This window comes from Vicugna pacos, chromosome 15 (genome assembly GCF_048564905.1).
Source record: "Vicugna pacos chromosome 15, VicPac4, whole genome shotgun sequence".
In the NCBI taxonomy this organism is placed as follows: Eukaryota; Metazoa; Chordata; class Mammalia; order Artiodactyla; family Camelidae; genus Vicugna; species Vicugna pacos.
This window is the reverse complement of record NC_133001.1, coordinates 14,895,862-14,919,446: the sequence shown is the minus strand read 5'-3', so window position 1 is coordinate 14,919,446 and position 23,585 is coordinate 14,895,862. Positions and strand designations below refer to the sequence as shown.

The following is a 23,585-nucleotide window of genomic DNA, read 5'->3' as shown; positions in this document are numbered from 1 at the left end:
GCCGGCTTTACGCAGCGGAAGGTCTTTTTACCTCCCACGTTTACCCTTGGGGGAGGATAAAGTCTCAGAAGCGCCAGGGTGGGTGATGTAGCTGCGAGGTTTCTCTCTCCTCCCTTAAGTTAACACGCGCCTCCCCTCCCGCCAATTGCTGGCCGCCATCCGGCAGGTCCTTTCCTCCTTAGCCGAAATCATCCGCTCGTCGCCGTCCTCCAATCACAGCGGCCCGCTCTCGGGGACTACTTTGCAACCGAAGAAGAGCACAGGGAGAAGGGCGTGAGAAGACGCTCTGATGTCGGGAAGTGTAGTTCAACACGTTAAGGAAATTCATTGGAGATTGCGTCCAACCCAGGGCAGCAGAAACTACAGTTCCCAGAGGGCTCGGCGATCGGGAGTCTAGCCTTTTCTTTCTAACACCGCTCGCCCTTTTTGAGTCGGTTCCGCGACAGAGGTGACCCCACTCCTCGAGGCTCATTTTGCAGGTGCTGGAAGTATCCGTGCAGTTTCCAGTCATGGTGAGTGTGAGCCCCCTGCATCCTGCCCAACCTCGGCCTTCGCACCCATGTGTGGAGTGTCTTGCGCTTGAATGATTATTGGGAGGAGGTTGCAAGGCATTGTCCTTCACGCCCTTTGGAAAGCTCCGACTCATCTTGTGGGGACTGTCGCAGTGACCCAGTAATTGGGAAGGGATTGATTTCCAGCTGGGGGCTTTTAGAAAGACTCTAGAGAAATCGCTGTCCTTGGAGAGGTGCGTTCTCAATCCTGCTGCATGTTGGGGATACAAAATAAGAAGCTGCAGGTTTTCTCCAAAGCACGATATGGGGTTTGATAAGGAGGATAAGGTTTGATATGGGAGACGGTGTTGGATCCTAACCTCTTTTTCTCCTCTTAAGCCCACAGTGTTTTTAAGAGCTTTTGTCACAAAGCCCTTGAAAGCAGAAGGCCCTCACTGCAAGGGTAATGCTTGCCAGATGCTTCGGATTACGATCTACGTTTTCGGGAGAAGTGTTTCCGCCATATCTAATTTCACAAAATGTTCTTTAAAACCTGTTCATAGATCTCCTTTTGTAATGCCAGGACATGATGCAGTGATGGCATCCCTAGCCAAATAATTAGTGCAATGTTCTTTGCTAATCTGTATGTTATCAATTCTAGAACCACTACTTTTAAATGTTACAATGTAACCATCTTGTTATGAAGATTGGATATCAAGAGCTCCACATCTTGTCTCTGCTGAAAGGGAGAAGAGGGGGGTTGGTGACGGGACTCTGACGTAGGAATAATCTGCATGCTGTTTGAAGGTGACATTTGACATCAGACCGAGAGAAATTGCTTCAGTACTTGAGACTATATTTCCCTCGTTACCTCAAAATAGTAAAAATGGGTGGGGAATGTGGGGAAATATTTGAAGGAATTGGAAATTGTCCAGAACCTGAAAAGGTATGTTTTCAAGGCAAAGGGATTACTTCCTCTACCTTTATAAGGGAGCCAATGGGGACAGCTACTAATTCTCAGAAAGTGTTAAACCTGGGTTTCCTACTTACTTTGTCAGATAATATAATTAGTCATTTAAATGATGTTTCAGTGGTTTCTGACCTAATCTTAGCAAGAAAGCGGAGGTGTTTTTATCAGAGAACCTCAGACTTTATAATTTTAAAACTGGATGACACCTTTTAAAGGTCATCTTGACAAATCTCCCCATTTCAGATCTTAAAATTGAGTTTATCGAAACCCAAAGAGAATGTGATTTGCTCAAGGTCACGCAATAGTTTGCCCCCAGAGATCTCACACTCTCCATTTTACCGTATTGTGTCATACAGACACATACCAAGTCATTCTGAAAATGTATTTTTAGTTCCTGAGGTTCTGGATGAAGATACAAGCTCATACTGCAAATACAAACTGAAGTATGTATCTGCATTTATATTATTTGATAGCTTTATTCCTTGCAATTCAGAATACTGGGATTTTAGAATTGGAATGGAATTTGGAAATTGTTTCCTCTAATCTTAAAACGTACCCTGGTGAGGTCAAATGATTTTCCCAAGGTCATAGAAGGATCCTTGACCCCACATTCTTGTGTTGCTTTCCTACACAATCTATCAAGCCAGGCCTTAACCTCTGGAAGGTCACTCGAGTGCCAGCTAACATAGATGTCCATGAGAAGAATCCTCCTGTCACTTTGCTGAAACTGACAGCAAATTCTCATATGACTCAATCTCCTTGCCTTCTCAGGAGAGTGTGAACAATCACTGAGAAAAGAGTCATCTTTTGTAAACTATTCAGAACAGTTTTTTTGAAGAAGCAAATTCTTTGCTTGTGTCCATAGAGTGTGACAGCAAGAATAAACTCTATGAAGGAATCTGAATGATACTGTTTGTCTTTTATATTATAGAAATATATATATAAATTAGAAAGGAAAAAAGGAATACTTGGGTCTTCCTGTAGAATAACAGAAAGAACACGTCAATTCAAGCTTTACAACTGAGACTTGAGCACCTGCACAAGGCAGCCTGCATCGGCCAGAAGGTCATTATTAGTGCCCTACCAAGAGCAAAGACATTCCTTCGGATCTTGGCAGACTGCCCAGATATCTAAGCAAAGAATAGTAACCTATCCTCACACTGTAACATTGTGAGAAGTCAGTGGGAATCTCCCACCCTCCTGCTTTTCACTGCAATGTTGCAAAGGGCAGAAAGAACCAAATACGTGCTTTCTTTCCTGTTTCATCATCAAACATTCAGGCGTTAACTAGGCTTCATACTACTGTTAACAAGATGGAATTACCTACCTATGAAGATAATTTACTTAGTGATACAGAAGAAGGGAACTGCTGGGGTGGAATTAGCGGCTGTTCGCTAGTTGCCCACAACCCCTTCACTAGGGTGTGATACTTTGAACACATTTTTTTAGTAGCTAAAATTAGTGCCTGCAATCAACTAGACGATTCTAACCATCTACCTGATATTCTGGGAAGTTCAGCTTTACAGATAGTAATATTCACTTTCCCCTCATTTCTTATCCTAGCTTGCTTTCAGTGAAGTAGCATGTGTTATATTTTTCTTAACCCTTACTTTCATTCATTCAACAAGTACTTGTTGAACACTGTATGGGAGTGCAAATTTGAGTCAAAGGTAGAATGCTCGCATGAAGGTTTCAGTCTACTGGAGGGTAACAGACATAGGCTACAAGAGTCCTTAGAGGAAAAATCTGTGGTGAGAGAGACCTATAATTAGAGTGCTTGCCACATACTGTTCTTACTGCATTAATGTTAACTCTCTCAGTCCTTACAACCTCTGTGTTTGTTAGGTAGCTGCTGTTATCTCCATTTTATTGTGGAGAAACAATACAGTAACTGGCCCAAGAACATACAGCTAATGAGTTGTGGAATCAGGGTTTGAACCAGAAAGTCTGGCTCTAGAGGCCACACTGTACTGCCTCTCTAGCCCCTGTTTTAAAAAAAAAAAAAAATTGGCTTATCCTCTTGTTTCCTGCATGTGGTTCACTAAATGGACTCTCTGGCCTATAATAGCACAAGGTGCATAACAGAGGAAGACTTTCATTAGGACTAATGACATAAATAATTTTGCCAACTATAGCTGGAGCTATTGTGGTCATTAACTTTCCAGGCTTCTCAGTGCAAATGTATGTGAATAAAATAATTTTTAAAAGCATGTTAAGTTTGCTTCCAAACAGTTCTTTTACATTTCCAAGGTTTTGATAGTAATTTTACAAGATCCAGCTATTCCTTCAGCAAATATTTGAGCTCCAACTACATGCCAGGCATTGTCCTAGGCAGTTGGGATTCAACAGTAAATAAAATAGACAAAGCCCCTGTCCTTGAAGAGCTTGCATTCTAAAGAGGGAGGAGGAATCATTTCTTCCCCTCTTTCCTTTTCCTCCTATACTTCAAGGGAAGAGGGGAAAATGACAGAATTTAAAACAGATAAAGGCCATGCGATAGAAGATAACTATATACAATAAGTTTTTGTGTTCTTTATAAACCTGAAGTCTATTTGGGAACATTAATATATATTGTATTAAAATTGGATTGTTTGTGGAATTAATCATTCTGCATATTTAGAGAAATGAAAGCATGGGGGTAAATTGGTGAAGAGTATGGGGAAGAAACCCAGAAGGTCAGGAATAACTCTTACTTTTCCCTTTTTTCCCACTCTTGCCGTGGTCACATCTCTGAGGAAGAAATGCATACACAGTCTGCTGTGTTCAGATTCATTTCTCTACAACAATTGACACTTCTTTCCTGAGATTTTTTTTTTCCTCTGAGTTGCGTGCCTACCAAATTGCTAAGTGCTGCTGACCTCCAGAGGTTAGGGTGTGAAGGTTAGAAGGACCTTTTGAGGTCATAGTCTCCTGTCCTAGAAGCATGACCCCTCTCGAAGAGGGACTTCTAAATATAAAGAAATCAAATGCTTCTATCGCCAGCCAGTTCAGTGGGCTACAGCTCTTGTGTGGGTAACAACAGGTGACAGAGTGCAAGTACATTTACCCAGCATTGTCAGAGAAAGGAACAAATTCCCCTGAGTTTTCCCATCTAATTAAACTTACTGAGTTTCCAAACGTTTTTGTTCAGCTCTTTTTAATATAAATAATTCTTTTTAATTCTCTGACCTTAATTTAACTTTTTTTTTTCTTTTCATGACTCAGGGTCATCAGGTCATCACTTTGAATTAGTTTTGTTTGGGGGTTTTTTGGTCCAAATATCTACATTTTGTTCAGGGTCTGTTGAGATCTATAAGGTGACTTCCTTGTATTATAATTAGTATGTTCTTTGTACTTCTTCCCCTTCCTCACCTTTAAAATTAATTTTCCCTTGGAATCAGGCTGTCAGCTGTTACTACATGTTGCCATTGTTTAATGCTAAAATTACTATAATCCAGATATTATCATTTTTTAAATTTTTCTTTCTCCTTAAATGAAAAATACAGGCTTAGTTTTCTTCCTCCAAGTAGTTAAGCTGAATCATGATTAGTAGTTTTATTAAAACTTTCTGGCTCCTAAATGGGAAATGTTAACCACTGTTACTCCACTTCCTGGTGTGCAGGATTCTTTTGAGCAGAAGGGAGTGGAGGGATTTGCATAAGAGGATTTGTAAGGTTCTAGTGGCCGCCAGGGTTTGTATCATCATATAATGCACATCAACACCATTAAGCCTATTTCAGTGGTAAAATATCGTAAAAAAAGATGGATACGATTTTGTACGTAAATCTAAGATGGCTGGGAGAGTTAAATAAGACCACATGAACATGCAGCCAAAGGACACATGTCCCAGAAGTTGCTTACTTGCTTTGTGCATGCTGTATTTACTGGGACAAGTCTGAGATAAATTAGTCTTCTACTAAGCCAGATGTGAAGAGACTTTAAGATTTTACATTAGCTTTTAAAGTGTGTGGTTGTCATATTATAGAGGAAATCCTGAATATCTTTAGGGACAAATAGCACTTTTTAATAAGACGTTCATGGCTCTGTTTCATTACAGTCTGAACCAATCCGGGTCCTTGTGACTGGAGCAGCTGGTCAAATTGCATATTCACTGCTGTACGGTATTGGAAATGGATCTGTCTTTGGTAAAGACCAGGTAGGGGCAAGAGTCTTTAAATCTTGTCTAAGTAAGAATTTTTCAATAAAACCCCGTATTTAGTTGCAAAGAAATTTTTAAATGGTGAAGGAATGGGTAATCCCAACAAACGCCCTAAGCACATGACGAGTAAGTAGAATCTGGTAACTTATCTATATGCACCCCTCCAGGCAATGAAAACACTTCGCAAATTAGAACTGTTCCACATACTGTTTAGTTGACTTGGTGCATCCAGTAGGTATCCTGACAGTAACTGTTAAGGAGAGTCATGTGGGAGAGAAAGTTGCTGAATCAGCACTTTTAAAGTTCTCATTTATCCATTCTCTTCACCCATGGGTATCGAGTTCTTTCCTCATGCCAGATACTGTACTTCGCTTTCTATAAACTGAAATTAAATATACAGCTATCAACAATAAAAGCAAGCTGTGGCATGTCAGTTTATCTTGATATTTCTTCCATGTACTCCTTTAAAATCCAGATCTGGTGATTCCTCTTACTGTGTTTGTTAGCCGCCATTGCTGGTTTTATAGCATTCCTTTTTCTGAAAGCAGCTTACTATTGCATACCTGACTTCCTAAAATAATTATGACTAATTAGCAGGAATTATACATACATACACACCAATTAGCAAAAATTTTGTGAAAGGACTTTTTCTGTGACTAAATGACATCACCCACACTGACAGATGTTGTCCTTGCTATTTACTTCGCAGCCTATAATTCTTGTGCTGTTGGATATCACTCCCATGATGGGTGTCCTGGATGGTGTCCTGATGGAGCTGCAGGACTGTGCCCTTCCCCTGCTAAAAGGTGAGCTGGGGAGTGGAGGAGAAGGGGATTTTACAATATTTCATGTCTTCCAAAAAATAGATTTTTAGATATTTGTTAACTAGCCTCTCGATTAGAAATCATTTCATAAAAGCATCTTGTTTTTGTTTTTTGAACAACTGTTTGGTAACATGTATACCGAGAATAAATAAGGGTAAAAGTGCGAAGCAACCAGTATAAAGTAAAAGACTATTTTTTCCCAATATGTCCAGGTGTAGTTTATTTTACTAATTAAATATAATATTGCACAAGGGTTATCCACCTGAAATTGTCTACACTGTGTTATTATTTAAAGTCTATTTAAATAGTAATAGTACCATTCTGTAATGGAGAACTTTCTCAACTCTAAATGACGTCTTCCAGAGCCATATGCTGCCTGGGGGCTGGAAATTGCTTGGTCCCAATGTATAGTTCCACCCCATATCATCAGGTTGAGATTTAATGTAAATTGTTCTAATCGTATACTACATAGTTCGAGAAACCTTACCAGAGTTCTGCTAAGAGCCTTTGAGAATCTCTGAACTATTAATACTATTTAAGACAGAAGTCTTAAATTTGATTGAAAGGTTCATTTAATGAAGTTGTAAACTAATTTGAATATTTTTCTTTAGCTATACCTTCATCATGATCTTTTTGGGGGGGGGGGTACGGATTAATAATAATACTTCCAAGTTTGCACAAAGCAAAAATATGTACATGCCCAAGAGAAACCATGCTCAGAATTCATATATCTGTTCAGTAAACATCTACTAGAAGGAGCAGTCTGCCATCTGAATCATTTGGTTGCATAACTGTGCAAGGGAATACATTACGCTGGCCAGGCGGTTCTACTGGCTCCCTTTCCTCACCCAGTGTTTTCCTCTGTTGCTTTTTTCCATTTTTATTCCTTTCTCTGCTGAGTTCCTTCTGCTCTCACTAATGGGTGCAAGTTACAGTCAGCTTGTCCTTGTCAGCTGTGACTATGACGGGAAGAGATGGTTGGGCAGATAAGGATGTATTGCTGAGAAGAAGATGGATAATTTTTTTCTCTAATTGGTGCTCTTACATACACTAACTTGGAGAGTTGCAGCAGCCTGGCTGATACAAGTTCACTGATCTAAAAATTTACGATGACACACTGAATCCTGGTTGTCTTAGTCCATTTGGCTCCCTGCTCATGACTCAAATCACTTCCCAAAGACCCCACCTCCTAATACCATCATGTTAGGAGTTAGTTTTCAACATGTGAATTTTGTGGGGACACAAACATACAGTCTGTAGCACTGGTCATGGCCTTTTTAATACTGTCACCAAAAGAGAGCAGTGATATACAACTGACACTTCAACAACTCAGGGCTTATGGGCACCAACCTTCCTGGGGTAGAAAATCAAAGTATATTTTATAGTTGGTTCTCCAGGTACAATATTCCTCTGTATCCACAATTCAACCAACCTCAGATTGTATAGTAATATAATATTTACTATTAAAAAAAAATCCACTCATGGGTGGAAGTTACAGCTCAAGAGCACATGCTTACCATGCATGAGGTCCTGGGTTCAATCCCCAGTACCTCCTTTAAGAATAAACAAACAAACCTACTTACCTGTCCCCACCAAAAAGGAAAAAATCCAAGTATAAGTGGACCTGCACAGTTCAAACCTGTGTTGTTCGAGGGCCAACTATATGTTCTTTAATCAAGAAACAAGTTGTGTATGTTTATTGGACTGACACTGCAGCATAGTGGGTGAACTCTGGACCAACCTGGACTGGAATTACAGCTCCACTCCTTTTTGATAGGCAGGTAGTTAATCTCTTTAAGCCTCATGATCTTCATCTGTAAAATATTAAAATTAAATTTGACAAATCTCAGTCTTCTTCCTGGCACAAAACTCCTTAATAAACATTATTTTAGTTTGTTATTGATACCTAGAACTTAAAGTAATTATAACTTAAAGGTTAGGTGAATTAGTTTCTTTTTTGTGTTATCTGTGGTAACTTGTGTGAATAATTAATGTTGCCTTGAAAGTTATCAGGTTAGTACTTTGCATTGTTATAAAAGATAAAAGCTATAGAATTTTGAAATGGAGAAGAATTATTGAAATAACAAAAGCAAAATAAATATATTGACAACTCTGTTGATGTTGTGGTTGTTGAATTAATATATTGCCTTTCTTTTCTTGGGCAATTAAAACTTTGATCAGTGTGATTTGTAAAAGTAAACATTTGCTACAGAGTGAAAGAGTTACTGGGCAGATTCAGTATGGAAAAGAAAACCTCTGACTTTGGTGTTTAAGTAGCTCTACATGTTTATTGCCATGTTCACAGATGTCATTGCAACAGACAAAGAAGAGGTTGCCTTCAAAGACCTGGATGTGGCCATTCTTGTGGGCTCCATGCCAAGAAGGGATGGCATGGAGAGGAAAGATTTACTCAAAGCAAATGTGAAAATCTTCAGATGCCAGGGTGCAGCCTTGGATAAGTATGCCAAGAAGTCAGTTAAGGTGACTGGTATAGTACTTTATAGGGTTTTTCATCATCAGCATTTGAAACTTCTGCTTTCAACAATTAAGTGAAAACAAAATTATTTGCCTTTTCTTTTCCAGTTCTGTGCAGTTGTCAGTAAATAAAGATACAGAGTTTTGCTTGACTAGCCCTCCCTTTCTGGGTTTTTTTCATATAGTTTAGAAATCTGTATTCAGATGAACTCAAAAATATTTTGCCTATTACTATGACATGGGAATTTAATATTAGCTGGTAAACCTATAGACAAGCACAGAACTTTCTGGTGCCTTTAGCAGTGTGGGACTATTTGTTCAGACATTTGGATTTGTGTGAGTGATTGTGAAGGGAGATGGCTGTACGCTGTGTTTCTTCTCAGTGATAGGAGGTGGTGGCTTCTGAATGCCCAGATTTTCTCAGTTCAGAAGAATTTTGAATGCTCATCTCTTGAAGAGCTGAGTTAGCATGACTTCCTGTTCTGTCTCTTTGTGTGTTCAAGCTATTTATTTTGGTTTCTAAATTTGTCTTAGTATTACAGTAAAGCCTCCTTTTACCAATTAAGTATCAGCTACCTAGAACTTAACTGTCACAGCAAAAAGGCTTGCTAGTTAGAGGTTTTACTGATTTTGATATACTTCTCCTTCCCAATCCTGACTTCGAAGAAAGGTAAAAGAAAATTTTATAAGATGTTTTTAAGTTGCCAGTTATAATGTTCTATCTGTTATAATAATTCATAGACACCTGAAGTTTTGCTTTCTGTGGACTTTATTTCAAATAGTTAACTTTTGTTCTCTGTAATCAGTAACAGAAAATAATAGAATGAATTGAGGAGAAATCTCCAGACCGCTTACTAAAACATTACAAGGTTGCATGGAGTTGTAGTGCTACTTGCACAGTAACTGCCTCTCAGTCCAAAGTGTCTTTTTTCGAGGTAATATACACTGATACTGGAGTATTTAGGGACATTGGAGTATCATATCTGCAGCTTGCTCAGATAAGCCAAAAAAAGACTAAGGGCTGTGTGTGTGTGTGTGTGTGTGTGTGTGTGTGCGCGCGTGTGTGTATGGAGAAAGGGAGAGAGATGAGGCAAATTGGAGAATCTAGATACAGGGAATGTAGGAGTTAGTCTTTGTAATATGCTTATAGCTTTTCTGTAAGTTTGATATAATTTCACAGTAAGTTTTAAAAATCATTTTATTAAAGATTTTTAAAATATCATGTATTTCTCTATACGCTGGTAATTCACTGCACCCTATACCTCCCTGACTAAAGAGACAGAGAGCCTGAAGCGCTTTCTCCTCTTGGTGCAATAAGTGTGAAGTGGTGGCACCTGGCAGTTTGGCAGCTATTCTAGTTAATTCTTAGGATTAGGCAAGATTGAGAAACACTTTTAATTCATAAGGGCAAATCACTGCCCTAAAGTAAACTTCTAAGGTAGAATTTCTTTCTTGGACTACTTTTCAAAGAAGGAAATTTTATGATTAAATCAAACTCTGAAATAGAGCCTGAGGTTATCAGTTTTTGGTAGCAGGTAGATAAATGCTGTCTCTGTTTTGGCACAAAAAAAATGACTTGCGTACATCATGTCAGTTTTAGTAAATGTCCCCAGTAGTTACACCAAATACTACCAAGGGGGAAAGTCATTAGAAGGAAGGGTAGAAATCTCCTAGAAACTATAATGATAACTATGCATGTTTACCTCACATAAGCTGGATACAAAAGCTACATATTACACATTTGTCAGTTATGTGCTAAGTTGGTTTAGTTAATCGGTATATGGTCTGTAGCTCTGAGGTGCCTTCCGTACATCTTAGGTTATTGTGGTGGGAAACCCAGCCAATACCAACTGCCTGACTGCCGCCAAGTCAGCTCCATCCATCCCCAAGGAGAACTTCAGTTGCTTGACTCGTTTGGATCACAACCGAGCTAAAGCGCAGGTAAGAAGGATGCCTTTTCAAATCTTATGAATGTTCAACTTTAAAACCTTTTTCTCTCACTTTTAAAGCAGCTGAATCTTTGTGCTTTTACCTTGTTGTTTTGGTTTAGTATGAAGCTATTCTAATTTGTTAGGGCATCTTTAAATCTAATCTCTCAAGGCAGCTGAACTTTTAGTACTTAATTTTCTCAACTATATTTCATTTCCAAACTGTAATAACATGTAATTGCTAATGTCTTCTTCATATAGAGCTTTAAAATTTGTCATTAGTATACATAGTTCACATAATAGTATATACAAAATGTTGGATATGTATGAGATTATAAAAAGGAAGACATGAGCTTTGTGTGTTCTTGTGGTTCTGCTTCCTTTTTCCCTACAGCTGAGCAATCAAGTTTAATTTTTAATTTTACATTTATATTTAATTTTTATTTTTATATATTTCTAATATTCTGCATGTTTCCACAGAAGTTCCTACTCTTTACTACTTAGCAGCTAAATTTTAATTGTCGCCCTATTTCCTTGCCCCTCAGAGCCTTAGATAAATATACCAAGGGGTGAGTGACCAGGGTATTAACAAATTAAAATTTTAAACAATTTTTAAAAATTAGAGGCCATGCCATTCATCTGTGCTAGTTTCCTAGGCTTTCTCAGACCTACACAATCCAAGTGCCCTTAGAAGTCAAGACAAAGTTCTAATTCTTAGACATAACCCTTTTCTTTTCCTAGCACTTTTCTTGCCATCCTTCCTCATCCCCAGCTTATCTGCTTAGGTAGGTCTATGCATTTAGTTCTTTTTTTCTAGAGAAGAAGCTTTGTTTAGTTTCAAGAAAACTAGTTTTACCAAAAGATTGTTTAAGATCTAAGTTAAAAAACTGTTACTGGACTCAATGGGTCCATCACTTGGGGTGCATAGCCAGTGAACACACCAAGCACTTTCCATCAAAGCAGAAGCATTTATTATTTGTGACAAGTAAGGGGACAGGGAGATAGCTCTCAAAGCACTGTCTCCCTGAACAGCAAGATCAGGGGAGTTTGAAGGTAAGGGTCCTGCATATTCATGAAAGGACGAGTGTAACCTTCCAGGTAAAGGTGGAGTTCTAGGTGCGCTTGCGCAGTGCAACCACGTGTTCAAACATGTGTTACATGTTCAAAACTGGCAGAAATCCGAGCCCTTGAGGTGGAGATTTTAGCATTAAAACGAGGCAAAGGTCACTGCAGATTGACAAAATCCAGGCACCTACTTGTGTGAAGTTACGACAGTTAGCAAAGGTCAACATCATCATTCCTTAGGCTTCAGGTATTCCTGTGGCTGATCGCTCGAGGGGTTTTGGGTCCTGGAAAACAGCTCAAAAATGTGCTTTAGGTTGATCTTTACCTTTGAAACACAACAGAATGGGGAGTCTTTATACCTAAGTTGTTACCTTTGCTATAGTTCTTTTGCCTGATACAGTTGTTTGTTCCTGCATTCTTTGTTCTTTTTAAAATCGTTAATTACTGAGACTTAGTCTTTGTTTCCACATGAAGACCTAGGAAGCCATAGTTCACCTTTCTGCCAATCTCCTTAGAACAAAGAAGGGTTCTGAAATTCATACTCTGGTTCTTACGCTCGTCCAGTGCATGTTACAGTTTCTCTTATTGCCTGGTATTCTACTTCTGCAAGATATGACATGCTCTGGTTTAACCCCATCCCTTCCTTAATATTGTCTCACTAACAAAACCACTGCTTTAAGCTAAGAATTGATCATCTTTCAGCTGTGGAGGACCTAATGAAGGAGAAAATAATTTATATTTGTTAAGTTTCTACACTAACCTGAATGCTTTATATGTAATTTGTCATTTATGACTCATAGTAACCATATGAGATATCTGTTATCCCTGTTTTACAGGTAAGAAACCTGAAGCCCAGAAAGGTCAGGGAACCTGGTCAAAGTCACACAGCTAGTAAATGATGGAGCCACCTAGACTTGCCTGACCCCAGACCTTTCTGTGTGTTCTTATATAATGGGATCAAGTGACCTACATCCATTCACTAGCTCTGTGACCCTGAGAAAATATATTCAAGCTATAAAATGGGATAATAATTGTACCTACCTCAGAAGGTAGTTATGTGAATTAAATGAGATAAGATCTCTATTAAGCCTTTATCCTGGTGCCTGTCACACAGTAAAAGTTGGCTGCTATAATTATTTTTTATTAATTATTATTACTAAGAGGAATATAACCAAGATTTGAGAAGAGTCACACCTCAGAAATCTGAATATTCCAATTAATTTAGAAAGTCATTGGATAATAAGCTTAAATTGCGGTTATTTCCGAAGAGGCTTTGGGCTGTAGGCTGGGTCTTTTTCCTTTTTTCTTAGCCAGCGTCTGGTGGCTGGAAAGGAATGTGTGTTTGTTTGAATGACTGGAGGCAGGAGATCTGGGTACAGCAGAGCAGTTTTAAAGGAAAAGATGGTACCGCAGGTGTTGCATTTGAAGACTGGGTTGCCAGATGGTGACCCACTGAGCTGCAGCAGGGAGAAGGAGATACAGTGACGACACCACCAGTGAACTTCATCTTTACTGGTTCACCTGAGGCCTTGGTGCAGGTGGGCATTGGAAGATTCTGCTTCCAGAAGTACAGCTAAGTGACATTGTGTCCTAGTGCCTGACACAGCTTTCCTTGCAGGGTGAAAGTACTGAGTGAGGAGAAAGGGGAAAGGAGCCACATTGTCAAGACTTTGACTTCGGTCACCTGTTCTAGCATGCCGCTCTGGCCCAGTGAGAGCTTTTGGGAGTTTTTTTAAGAAGCAGTTCCTGTGGAGGCTATTAATCCAGTGAGAAAAATAACAAACCCAAAGACTAATTTTTCTTACATGAATGGGTACGAGTCTTACATAATTTGTTTTGGAGTCAGAGTCCCTAGCTACCTAGTGACTGTTTATCACCTGCAGAATTCCCCTATGTATTTGCCAACCTGAGCTGCTGACAAGGTAATTTGGCAATGAAACCAATTACGTGGTATCAGGGAGAAGAAAACTACTAGGAGAATGAATCAGAAGCTGTTTAACAGATCTGTATGACAGATATGAAAGTGTCTGAAAGAGTAAGGAACTTCTGTCCTGGATACGTGGTAGTTTAGCTCTGACATGACTGATATTTAGAAACTACATCTGCTGGGTGCAGAGTACTAGTTTTTGCCATCCAGGCAGAAGTAGGTTCACTCAAGGGATCAAAAGAACAAGAGGAGGTGGTGGGCCACAGGATGAAGGAAGTAAAGGGAGTCTCCTGTAGGGAAGAGAGGCTGCAGGCAGTTTGTCTTCACTGTACTTTGGAGCAGTCCAAGCTGACATTCAGCAGAGTTATGGGTTCTGAGTTCTTGATTAATACACATCGTAGGTCACTTGCCCCAGTATAAGTTTTCCTTTTTCTCAGCAATGTGAGTTAAATATAAGTAAGGGCCATTCTTCCCAAGTCCTTTCAGGCCATGGCACACACAGAAAATGGTGCTCACTGCACAACACACCACTTTACCCCACCACCAAGCTCATGATCAGTAGCTGGGTACCCAGAAACCAACCATCCATCTAATTTGTGAAGGCTGATATGGTAGTTAATAGTCCTAATACTTGCAGAATTCTAGATGAAGCAAGGTTTAGATCAGAAGAGACTTTAAATGTCAAAAGTAAATAATATTAAGTTATTTTTTATATCTATTTTAAGATATAAGAAATGAGTCTCGACTTACTATAAGGATCAGTTTGCTTCTTACTTGACTGAATAAATTAGCATGAAGATGACTCAAGGCATTGCAGACATTTTAGGTGATGGCCTTTTTCATCTTTTTGGTTGGTTGGTTGTTGTTTTGTTTACTTCTAACTTTTTATTTTGGAATAATTATAGACTCAGAAGTTGCATTAAAAAGTACAGAGAATCTCATGTACCCATCACCCACGTCCCCTAGTGGTGACATCTTCCGTAATTACAGAGCATTGTCAAAACTAGGAAATTGATTAAACTACACACAACACTGTTAAGTAGATTTACTCAGATTTGTGCAGTTTTTACACATCTAGATTACTATATATATAGTATACTATAACCACCATAGTCAAGATACAGAACTATTCTATCACCCACAGAAGAAATCCTTCATGATGCCTTGTTATAGTTACACAGCCCCTCTCCTTTCCTAAACCCTGACAACCATTTATCTGTTCTCCAGCTCTGTACTTTTGTCATTTTGACAATGTTGTAAAAATGGGATCATGCAGTAAGTAACCTTTTGATACTGTTTTTTTTTCCACTCAGTGTAATGCCTTTAATGTCCATCTATGTTGCTGCATGTATCAGTAGTTCATTCCTTTTTATTGTTACTTCACTTAATTAACTGTATGAATGTACCAGAGTTTGTATTGGAGGACAGAGGGAATGAAAAGTGCCCACCGAACTGAGAAGGCATCTTGAGACCGAAAAATGAGACAGGCAGCTCCGTATAATCAATGGATCAGTTTATTTTTAGAGTAACTACTCATAGGGTGGGATCTGGAGGACACTGATCGAGAAGCATTTACAGCTGCACTCTGCACCGCAGGGGGGCCGTGGAGACAGTTTTATAGTTAACCTAGGGTATTGGGGTAGGTGCTTTGAAACAGGACTTGCATTTCTAAGTTAAGATTTATGAATGGGTAACTAGTCTCATGGGCGCTGGGACGTCAGAGGTTTTCATCATTGGGGACTGACAGAACACAGAGGCTACACAGTCCTAATGGTCATTAAACAGTATCTATTAACTACAAAGCCTTTGATGACAGAGAAATGACTGACTACACAGTATAGTCCTGGACAGGGTGAGAGAAAGGATAAGAGAATCTGTAAGGGCCCAAGATGGCATCAGTTATGCTAACAGCCATATGGTTTAACCATTCTTGAAGGACTTTTGAGTTATTTCCAGTTTGGGTTATTAGTATCCTTGTTTTTAAAATTTCTTTAAAATATCAGAGTGTATTTCCTTTGTTATATGGTAAATGCTCAAACAGGGCTTTGATGCAGCACTGCTTTTATTTATGTGCGCAAAAGCTGTGGATTCTGGCACAACTTTTTCTCCCATTCTTATTGTAATATAAAAGGAAAGAAAAAATCACCCACAAGGTCTCCCTAACACATTAAAAACATTTTTTCCAGAACCTTTTCTCCGAGATCATTATAAATTCTACTGTCTAATTAGGAACAAATTACAGACATAATGTTAGAGTTATTGTGAGTTCTGTTGCAGACTACCACAGTAAAGCAAATATAGCAATAATGCGAGTCACATGAATTTTTTGGTTTCTAAGAGCATATAAAAATTATGTTTACACTATACTGTAGCCATTAAGTATGCAATAGCATTATGTCTAAAAAATACATACCTTAATTTGAAAATGCTTTTGCTAAAAAAAAAAAAGGTAACCCTTATTGGAGCCTTCAGCAAGTCATAATCTTTTTGCTGGTAGAGGGTCTTGCCTCGTTGTTGGTGGCTGCGGACTGATCAGAGTGGTGGTTGCTGAAGGTTGGGATGGCTGGTGCAGTTTCTTAAAATGACACAATATTGAAGTTTGCCGCATCAATTGACTCTTCCTTTCATGAACAGTTTCTCTGTCACATGCAATGCTGTTTGATAGCACTTACCCACCACAGAACTTCTTTCAAAATTGGAATCCTTTCTAACCCTGCCGCTGCTTTATCAACTAATTTTATGTAATATTCTAAATACTTTATTGTCCTTTCAACAGCCTTCATGACATCTTCTCTGGAAATAGATTCCATCTCAGGAAACTACTTTCTTTGCTCATCATAAGAAGCAACTCCCCATGCATTAAAGTTTTATCATGCAATTGCAGCAACTCTGTCACATCTTCGGGCTCCACTTCTAATTCTAGTTCTCTTGCTATTTCCACCATATCTGTTTTTACTTTCTCCACTGAGAAAGGGTTGGAATCACCTTCTTCCAAACTCCTGCTAATGTTAATATTTTGACCCCCACCCATGAATCACCAATGTTCTTAATGGCATATTAAATGGTGAATCCTTTCCAGAAGGCTTTCAATTGACTTTGCCCAGATCCATCAGGAGAATCACTGTCTGTGGCAGCTATAGTCTTATGAAATGTATTCCCTAAATCATATGAAATGTATTTCCTAAATCATAAGACTTGAAAGTCAAAGTGACTTCTTGATCCATGAGCTACAGAATGGACATTGTGTTAGCAGTATAAAACAACACTAAAATTGTTGTACTTCTCCATCAAAGCTCTTGAGTGACCAGGTGCATTATCAATGAGCAGTAATATTTTGAAAGGAATCTTTGTTTCTGAGCAGTAGATCTCAATAGTGGGCTTAAAATATTCAGTAAACCATGTGGTCAACAGATGTGCTGTTACTCAGACTTGGTTGTGCCATTGATAGAGCTCAGGCAAAGTACATTTAGCAGAATTCTTAAGGGCCCTAGGATTCTCAGAATGGTAAGTGGGCACTGACTTCAGCTGAAAGTTACCAGCTACGTTAGCCTCTAACAAGAGAGTCTGCCAGCTCTTTGAGACTTTGAAGCCAGGCATTGACTTCCCCTCTGTAGCTTTGTAAGCCCTAGATGGCATCTTCTTCCAATAGATGGCTGTTTTGTCTACATTGAAAATCTGTTGTTTAGTAGAGCCACCTACATTAATGATCTGAGCTAGATCTTCTGGATAACTTGCTGCAGCTTCTACACCAGCACTTGCTGCTTCACCGTGCACTTTTATGTTCTGGAAATGACTTCTTTCCTTGCACCTCATGAACAACCTCTGCTACCTTCACACTTGTCTTATGCAGCTTCCTCACCTCTCTCAGGCCCCCTAGAATTAAAGAGAGTTGGGGTCTTGCTCTGGATTAGGCTTTGGCTTAAGGGAATGTTATGGCTAGTTTGATCCTCTGTTCAGACCACTAAAACTTTCTTCATGTCAGAAACAAAACTATTTTGCTTTCTTATCATTCGTGTGTTCACTAGAGTAGCACTTTTAATTTGTTTAAAGAACCTTTCCTTTGCATTCACAGCTTGGCTAACTGTTTGGCTTAGCTTTCAGCCTATCTTGCTTTTGACATTCCTTCCTCACTAAACTTCATTATTTCTAGCATTTGATTTAAAGTGAGAGACATGCCACTCTTCCTTTCACCTGATTACCTAGAGGCCACTGTAGAGTTATTAATTGGTCTAAATTCAATTTTTTGTCTTAGGGAATACAGAGACCCAAAGGAGAGAAAGACCAGGGACCAGAAGTCAGAATACATACATCATTTATCAATTGAGTTTGCTGTTATGTGTGGGCACGGTTCGTGGCACCCAGAAACAATTATAATAGTAACATCAAGAGTCACTGATCACAGATCACCATTACAAATACAATAATAGTGAAAAAACTTGAGGGCGCTTCAGCTGGTGCAGGAGGACAGGGAGCTCACCCTCTCCCACAAATATATCAAAAACTACATCTGCACATGGAACAATTCTCACAGAATACCAACTGAACTTTTCAGATTATCTCTTACAATTGTTACTACAAGGAAAATCCTCACAAAACCAGTATATAACAAGCTTCTCCTGTGTAGCAGAGGGAACTATATTCAATATCTTGTGGTAACCTATAATGAAAAAGAATATGAAAAGGAATATGTGTATGTATATGTATGACTGAAGCATTATACCATACCCCAGAAATTGACACAACACTGTAAACTGACTACACTTCAATAAAAAAAAGTTTGAAATATTGCGAAAATTACCAGATTGTGACACAGAGACATGAAGTGACCAAATGCTGTTGGAAAAATGGTGCCCATAGATGCTCGACTCAGTGTTGCCACAAACCATCAATTTGAAAAAAAAACAAAAACAAAAAACCCCACAAAATCTGCAAAGTGCAGTAAGGGAGGTAAGCCCAAACACATACAACTAACCATAATTCTTTTCTACGTATTACCTTATCAAGCAAATAACAAAATAAGCAAGCTAATTTTATTTAAATCTTTAAAAACATACCTTTCTAGCCCTTTCAGTGACTACTATCCTATCTATATAACATAATCAATGTTCATGTGACTGTAAGGCATGCAGGATCCTAAAATGCTTTCTGAACCTACAGCCAGAGATTGTTACATCTGTTCTAATTTTTGTATTATTTGTATGTTATATTTAAACTCTTCCCTTCGGTTTCCTAACCTCTACAATGAGGACAGTCATACTTGGTAATCTGAGTCTCTTCCAACTTCAAAATTGCATATTTAGGATTATTTGAAAATGTATATATGTTATATATTAAAAGTTTCACCTGAATATGGAGAAAGTACCTAAATACGTGATTGCTCAGAAGTGCTGAGGAGACATCCCCAAGTATTAACCAAGTATTAATCACATTTACATATTCAAGCAGTATGGAACTCTTGTTTGGCATCTTATATTTGATACACTCACTATACTAATAAGTTATTCACAAACTAGAATGCTCTTTAGTCTTAAACATTTTATTTAAATATTGTACCCTGTAATGTTTCAGGCTCAGTTTGTTTATAGTAATAAACTGGAGAAATTACCAAGCAATAAAATTTGTGGATTTTTTTTAAACAAATCAATATAACTCTTGTGTTCTCTTGAAGTTTCAGAGGCTTTATATCTTTTTTTAATTTGTTTTATTTATTATTTTGCGGGGAGTAATTAGGTCTATTTATTTATTTTTTAATGGAGATACTGGGAATTGAACCCAGGACTCGTGCATGCTAAAGCATACGCTCTGCCACTGAGCTATACCCCCCCCAAGGCTTTGTATCTGAAGGGCATTTGTCAAATAGGTTACAATTTGAACTAAAAAACATTTGTCTAAGGAAGATATTCGTTTTCTGTTGTACTAGATTGCTCTTAAACTGGGTGTGACTTCTGATGATGTAAAGAATGTCATCATCTGGGGAAACCATTCCTCAACTCAGTATCCAGATGTCAACCATGCCAAGGTGAAACTGCAAGGAAAGGAAGTTGGCGTTTATGAAGCTGTGAAAGATGACAGCTGGCTCAAGGGAGAATTCATCACGGTGAGAAAAATCTGGGAGCTCTCTTCACAGCCACGCAGAAAGATCTCTTGAGAGACACACCATATTAGTGACCTGCGTGTCTCCCCAAGGGATGGTGGGAGGAAACTCAAGGACAGCCGCTTTCACAGTTGCTCTGAGGAGTACATACTTTCTTTGGGGGTCATACTAAGCCAGTCATGATCTGATCTGATCTGTCGCATCACGGTCAAGATTGATTGTTAAAGTGGGAACAAACTAGATACCCTCTAGTCATCCATTTGTCTTATAGAGACCCATTTCTTTGTAGGAAGCATCATAAACTTTCTGTGCAGATTTGTAGTTTTCCCTTTTCAGAAAGACTGGTGCTTAAAACTGAAAAAGGTTAGTAAAGCCAGCATAGGGTAGTTGCGTGGTTTCGGAGGGGACACATTGAGCTACGGTTGCAGCCTTTCACCCAGGATCAGCCTGGACTTAATGAAAAATCTGCTGTCATGGTCAAGTAACCCTGCTGTCTCTGCCTGCCCGACCCAGACTGTGCAACAGCGTGGGGCTGCTGTCATCAAGGCTCGAAAACTGTCCAGTGCGATGTCTGCTGCAAAAGCCATCTGTGACCATGTGAGAGACATCTGGTTTGGAACCCCGGAGGTAAGGACTCAGTGATTCACATGAGCCACTCTTTGACTTTTGTCCTCTGGTGCTATAATGGAAAAAGAACATAGCCTTCCTTACAGTCAGGCCGGTTAGGTTCATACCCCAGCTCAGCTGCCTAAGAGCTGAGTAACCTTGGGAAAGCTGCTTAACCTTTCTGAGCTGTTTGGTCATCTTCTATGTAGTGTCTACCTCACAAAGCTGTGGGGGTAATGAGATGATTTGTGGAAGGCACCTAGCACACATGGTTAGAGGTGACTTTTTTTTCCTTCTTAAAACCTATATTGGGCCATAGCTTCCTCATTTACAAAATGAGGGTTATGTTTCTCTGGCCTGCTTCACATGTGGATTGGATAAATGGAATGAGATCACCACCATGAAAGTTGCCCTGTCGTAGAAGTGCCTGGTAGTGGTTCCTTAAACAGTAATGAACTTAGTAAGAATGTGTCACGGGGTGTAATTTTGTGAGTTCATGTGTCAGTTGGTTATGTAAACTAGTCCCTGAGCACCATGAGAACGTAAGACATCGAGTGTCATTTTCAGGGAGAGTTTGTGTCCATGGGCGTTATCTCTGACGGCAACTCCTACGGGGTCCCGGATGATCTGCTCTACTCATTCCCTGTTACAATCAAGGTAAGGTTTTTGGGGAGATTTTCCTCTGAGCCCTACTGGGTAAGTAGTTGTATGTTTTTATTACTAATGGTATAATTTAGTCTAGAAAGTTGTTCCTTTCCTAAGCTGAACATTTTTCTCAGGTTTAAAATCGTGTGAAGCACAACTGAAAGGTTGAAACTGACCTGGAAAGCAAGTTTCAACTCTTCCCACATTTTGTAATTATACCTCTAACATTAGAGACCTCCAAGTGTTATCTTACTTCTAAATGAATCAATGGTTCTCAGTATTGTTGCTCTGTATTATAACCATACTAAAGTCAGTAGTTTTTCATGTTTCCTAAGTAAAGCCTCATTGCAAGATTTTTTTTTCCTAGATCAATGAGTTTTAAATTCAAGTGCTGAGTTTTTATCAGAATTATCTGTCAATTAAGATCTGGATTTTGGTTTGCTTCTTTACAATCAGATTTTAAAACAGATACTTCTCTAGATTTAAGTTCAAACTGAGTTGTTGCTTGCTGGAACATCAATTCTAGTTTAATCGTAAATCTCTTATTTGCAATTGTTTTCAAACAGGATAAGACCTGGAAGGTTGTTGAAGGTCTCCCTATTAATGATTTCTCCCGCGAGAAGATGGATCTTACTGCAAAGGAACTGGCAGAAGAAAAAGAAACTGCATTTGAATTTCTTTCCTCTGCCTGACTAGACAATCATTTCGATGTTACTAAATGCCCCAAAGCTGAAGAATCTAAATGTCGTCTTTGACTCTAGTACCAAATAATAATAATGTTACACCTAAATTACTTGTGGAAAACAATACAGTTTAAAGATGTGTGCTTCTTGGTACAAATTTGTGACAGTTTATCATCATGCTGTTAGCGCCGTATTCAAAAATAAATGTGTATTCAAATGAAGATGACTCAGACTCTAATTTCCAGCTAACATTGTGTTTCTATTCAGAAAACAAACTTGCGTGTTTCCCAGCTTGCCTAAGGGGTTATGGTTTAAATAAAAGAAAAAGAAAGGCAGTAAAGACGGAAAATGATACAAGGTAAAACATAATTCTCTCGTATTTGTATAGAATAGGAAAGTCCACCCTGTGATAATGAATCAATCTACTCCAGAATATATTTTTAAATATTACCTACATCAGACAACTAAACACTTATCCTAATTTTTAAATCCTAATTTATGCTTTGTGGATAATTTTAACATGAGCTGTTAAATAGGCTGCAGGTAATACTCTGTTAACAGTTTAATGCCATTGGATGAAGTGAGAATAGTCATTTTCATGACAGAAGAAAAAGGTAATACATCTTCCCTTGCGGTATTCCTCTATAGCAGACAAGGAATTATTTACATTTCATAGCAGGTGAATGCCACAGAAATGTATGCTAATAGGAATATTCTCAGCCTAAGCTGATTACTAGAAACATAGTATTATTAAAAAAAACTAGCCTTTTTTTCCAAAAATCCATGAAGACAGAAGACATCTATCTTTTCATCCTTGTAGTTATGAATGCTGTACATAAAAGACACTCGATATCCTAAATCTCTCAAGGCCTAATATGATGCTCTTCGTGGGTACCCAAATACTTGGCTGGATTTGTTATTTTAAATTACCTGTGTCATTATCTCATGTTTCATAGGCAGGAAAGAAAGAAAAAAGTAAAAAATGCTTTTAAAATTGCTATTAATTTGATATATAAACATTTTCATAGAATTTTTAAAGTTTTATATAAAGGAAGTGTGAATGTGTACCAGTTATTAAATTATTCTCTGAAGTTCCAAACACAGTTTTCTGCACTCTGCTTGTGACACTGGGACTGGGACTGGGACTCTGCCAACAACATTTCTTTACCAGCTGCTCCTTATGAAAAATCTGACCAATAAAGGGTTCTAGCAGGAGGACTAGAAGGCCGGGGAGGAAGAAAGAACATGCTCCTGCTGCTCCGTGTCATCTTTCTCTGTCATTACCTTCTTTTGACTTTAGATAGAAGTCAGGAAAGAGGAAAACAACTGAGTCAGACATATCTTTAAAAGAGCAATTAGTTGGAAGCACAAAGACAAAGTAATTTCGAGTAGAGTTAAAATGTTACAAGAAGAAAGTGTGTGGGTATAAAAGTTATACGAGCTAGAAGGCACAGCCGGAAGATAAGACATAAATAAAATCAAATTTACTCAATAATGTGTTCACCTCTTTTATCCATTTCTAATAAGCTGGTCTGTAATTTAATTCTGTAAACTAACCTCACCCAACTCCTTAAAGTCAGAGATCACATAAGCATAAATGAAATGGTAGCACACTTGGGAGAGATCTGGTAGATTGAGAGATCTTTCTGTAGAAACAATTTCTCACTAACTGTGCTTTTGAAGCATGGCTTGGTGCTGAATATATATTCACCTTGTGAAATGGATTATTCTTTGTGCCA

General features: G+C 38.6%; 1 protein-coding gene and 1 long non-coding RNA gene across 2 annotated transcripts; one reads left to right on the top strand and one right to left on the bottom strand.

Moving 5' to 3' along the window:
• The first annotated feature begins 49 nt into the window (after positions 1-49).
• MDH1 (malate dehydrogenase 1) lies at positions 50-22,067 on the top strand. The gene is made up of 9 exons (XM_006201500.3): positions 50-512; positions 5,498-5,596; positions 6,309-6,405; positions 8,729-8,904; positions 10,717-10,839; positions 19,739-19,915; positions 20,426-20,539; positions 21,086-21,175; positions 21,730-22,067. Exons 1-9 carry the CDS (start codon positions 510-512, stop codon positions 21,853-21,855), a joined length of 1,005 nt encoding a protein of 334 aa, XP_006201562.1. The 5' UTR covers positions 50-509; the 3' UTR covers positions 21,856-22,067.
• On the bottom strand, positions 5,792-12,309 carry LOC140685674 (uncharacterized). The gene is made up of 3 exons (XR_012058948.1): positions 12,083-12,309; positions 8,165-8,237; positions 5,792-5,981 (listed from the first exon to the last, which is right to left on the bottom strand). It is a non-coding gene; the product is annotated as an uncharacterized lncRNA (long non-coding RNA).
• Positions 22,068-23,585: the final 1,518 nt, after the last annotated feature.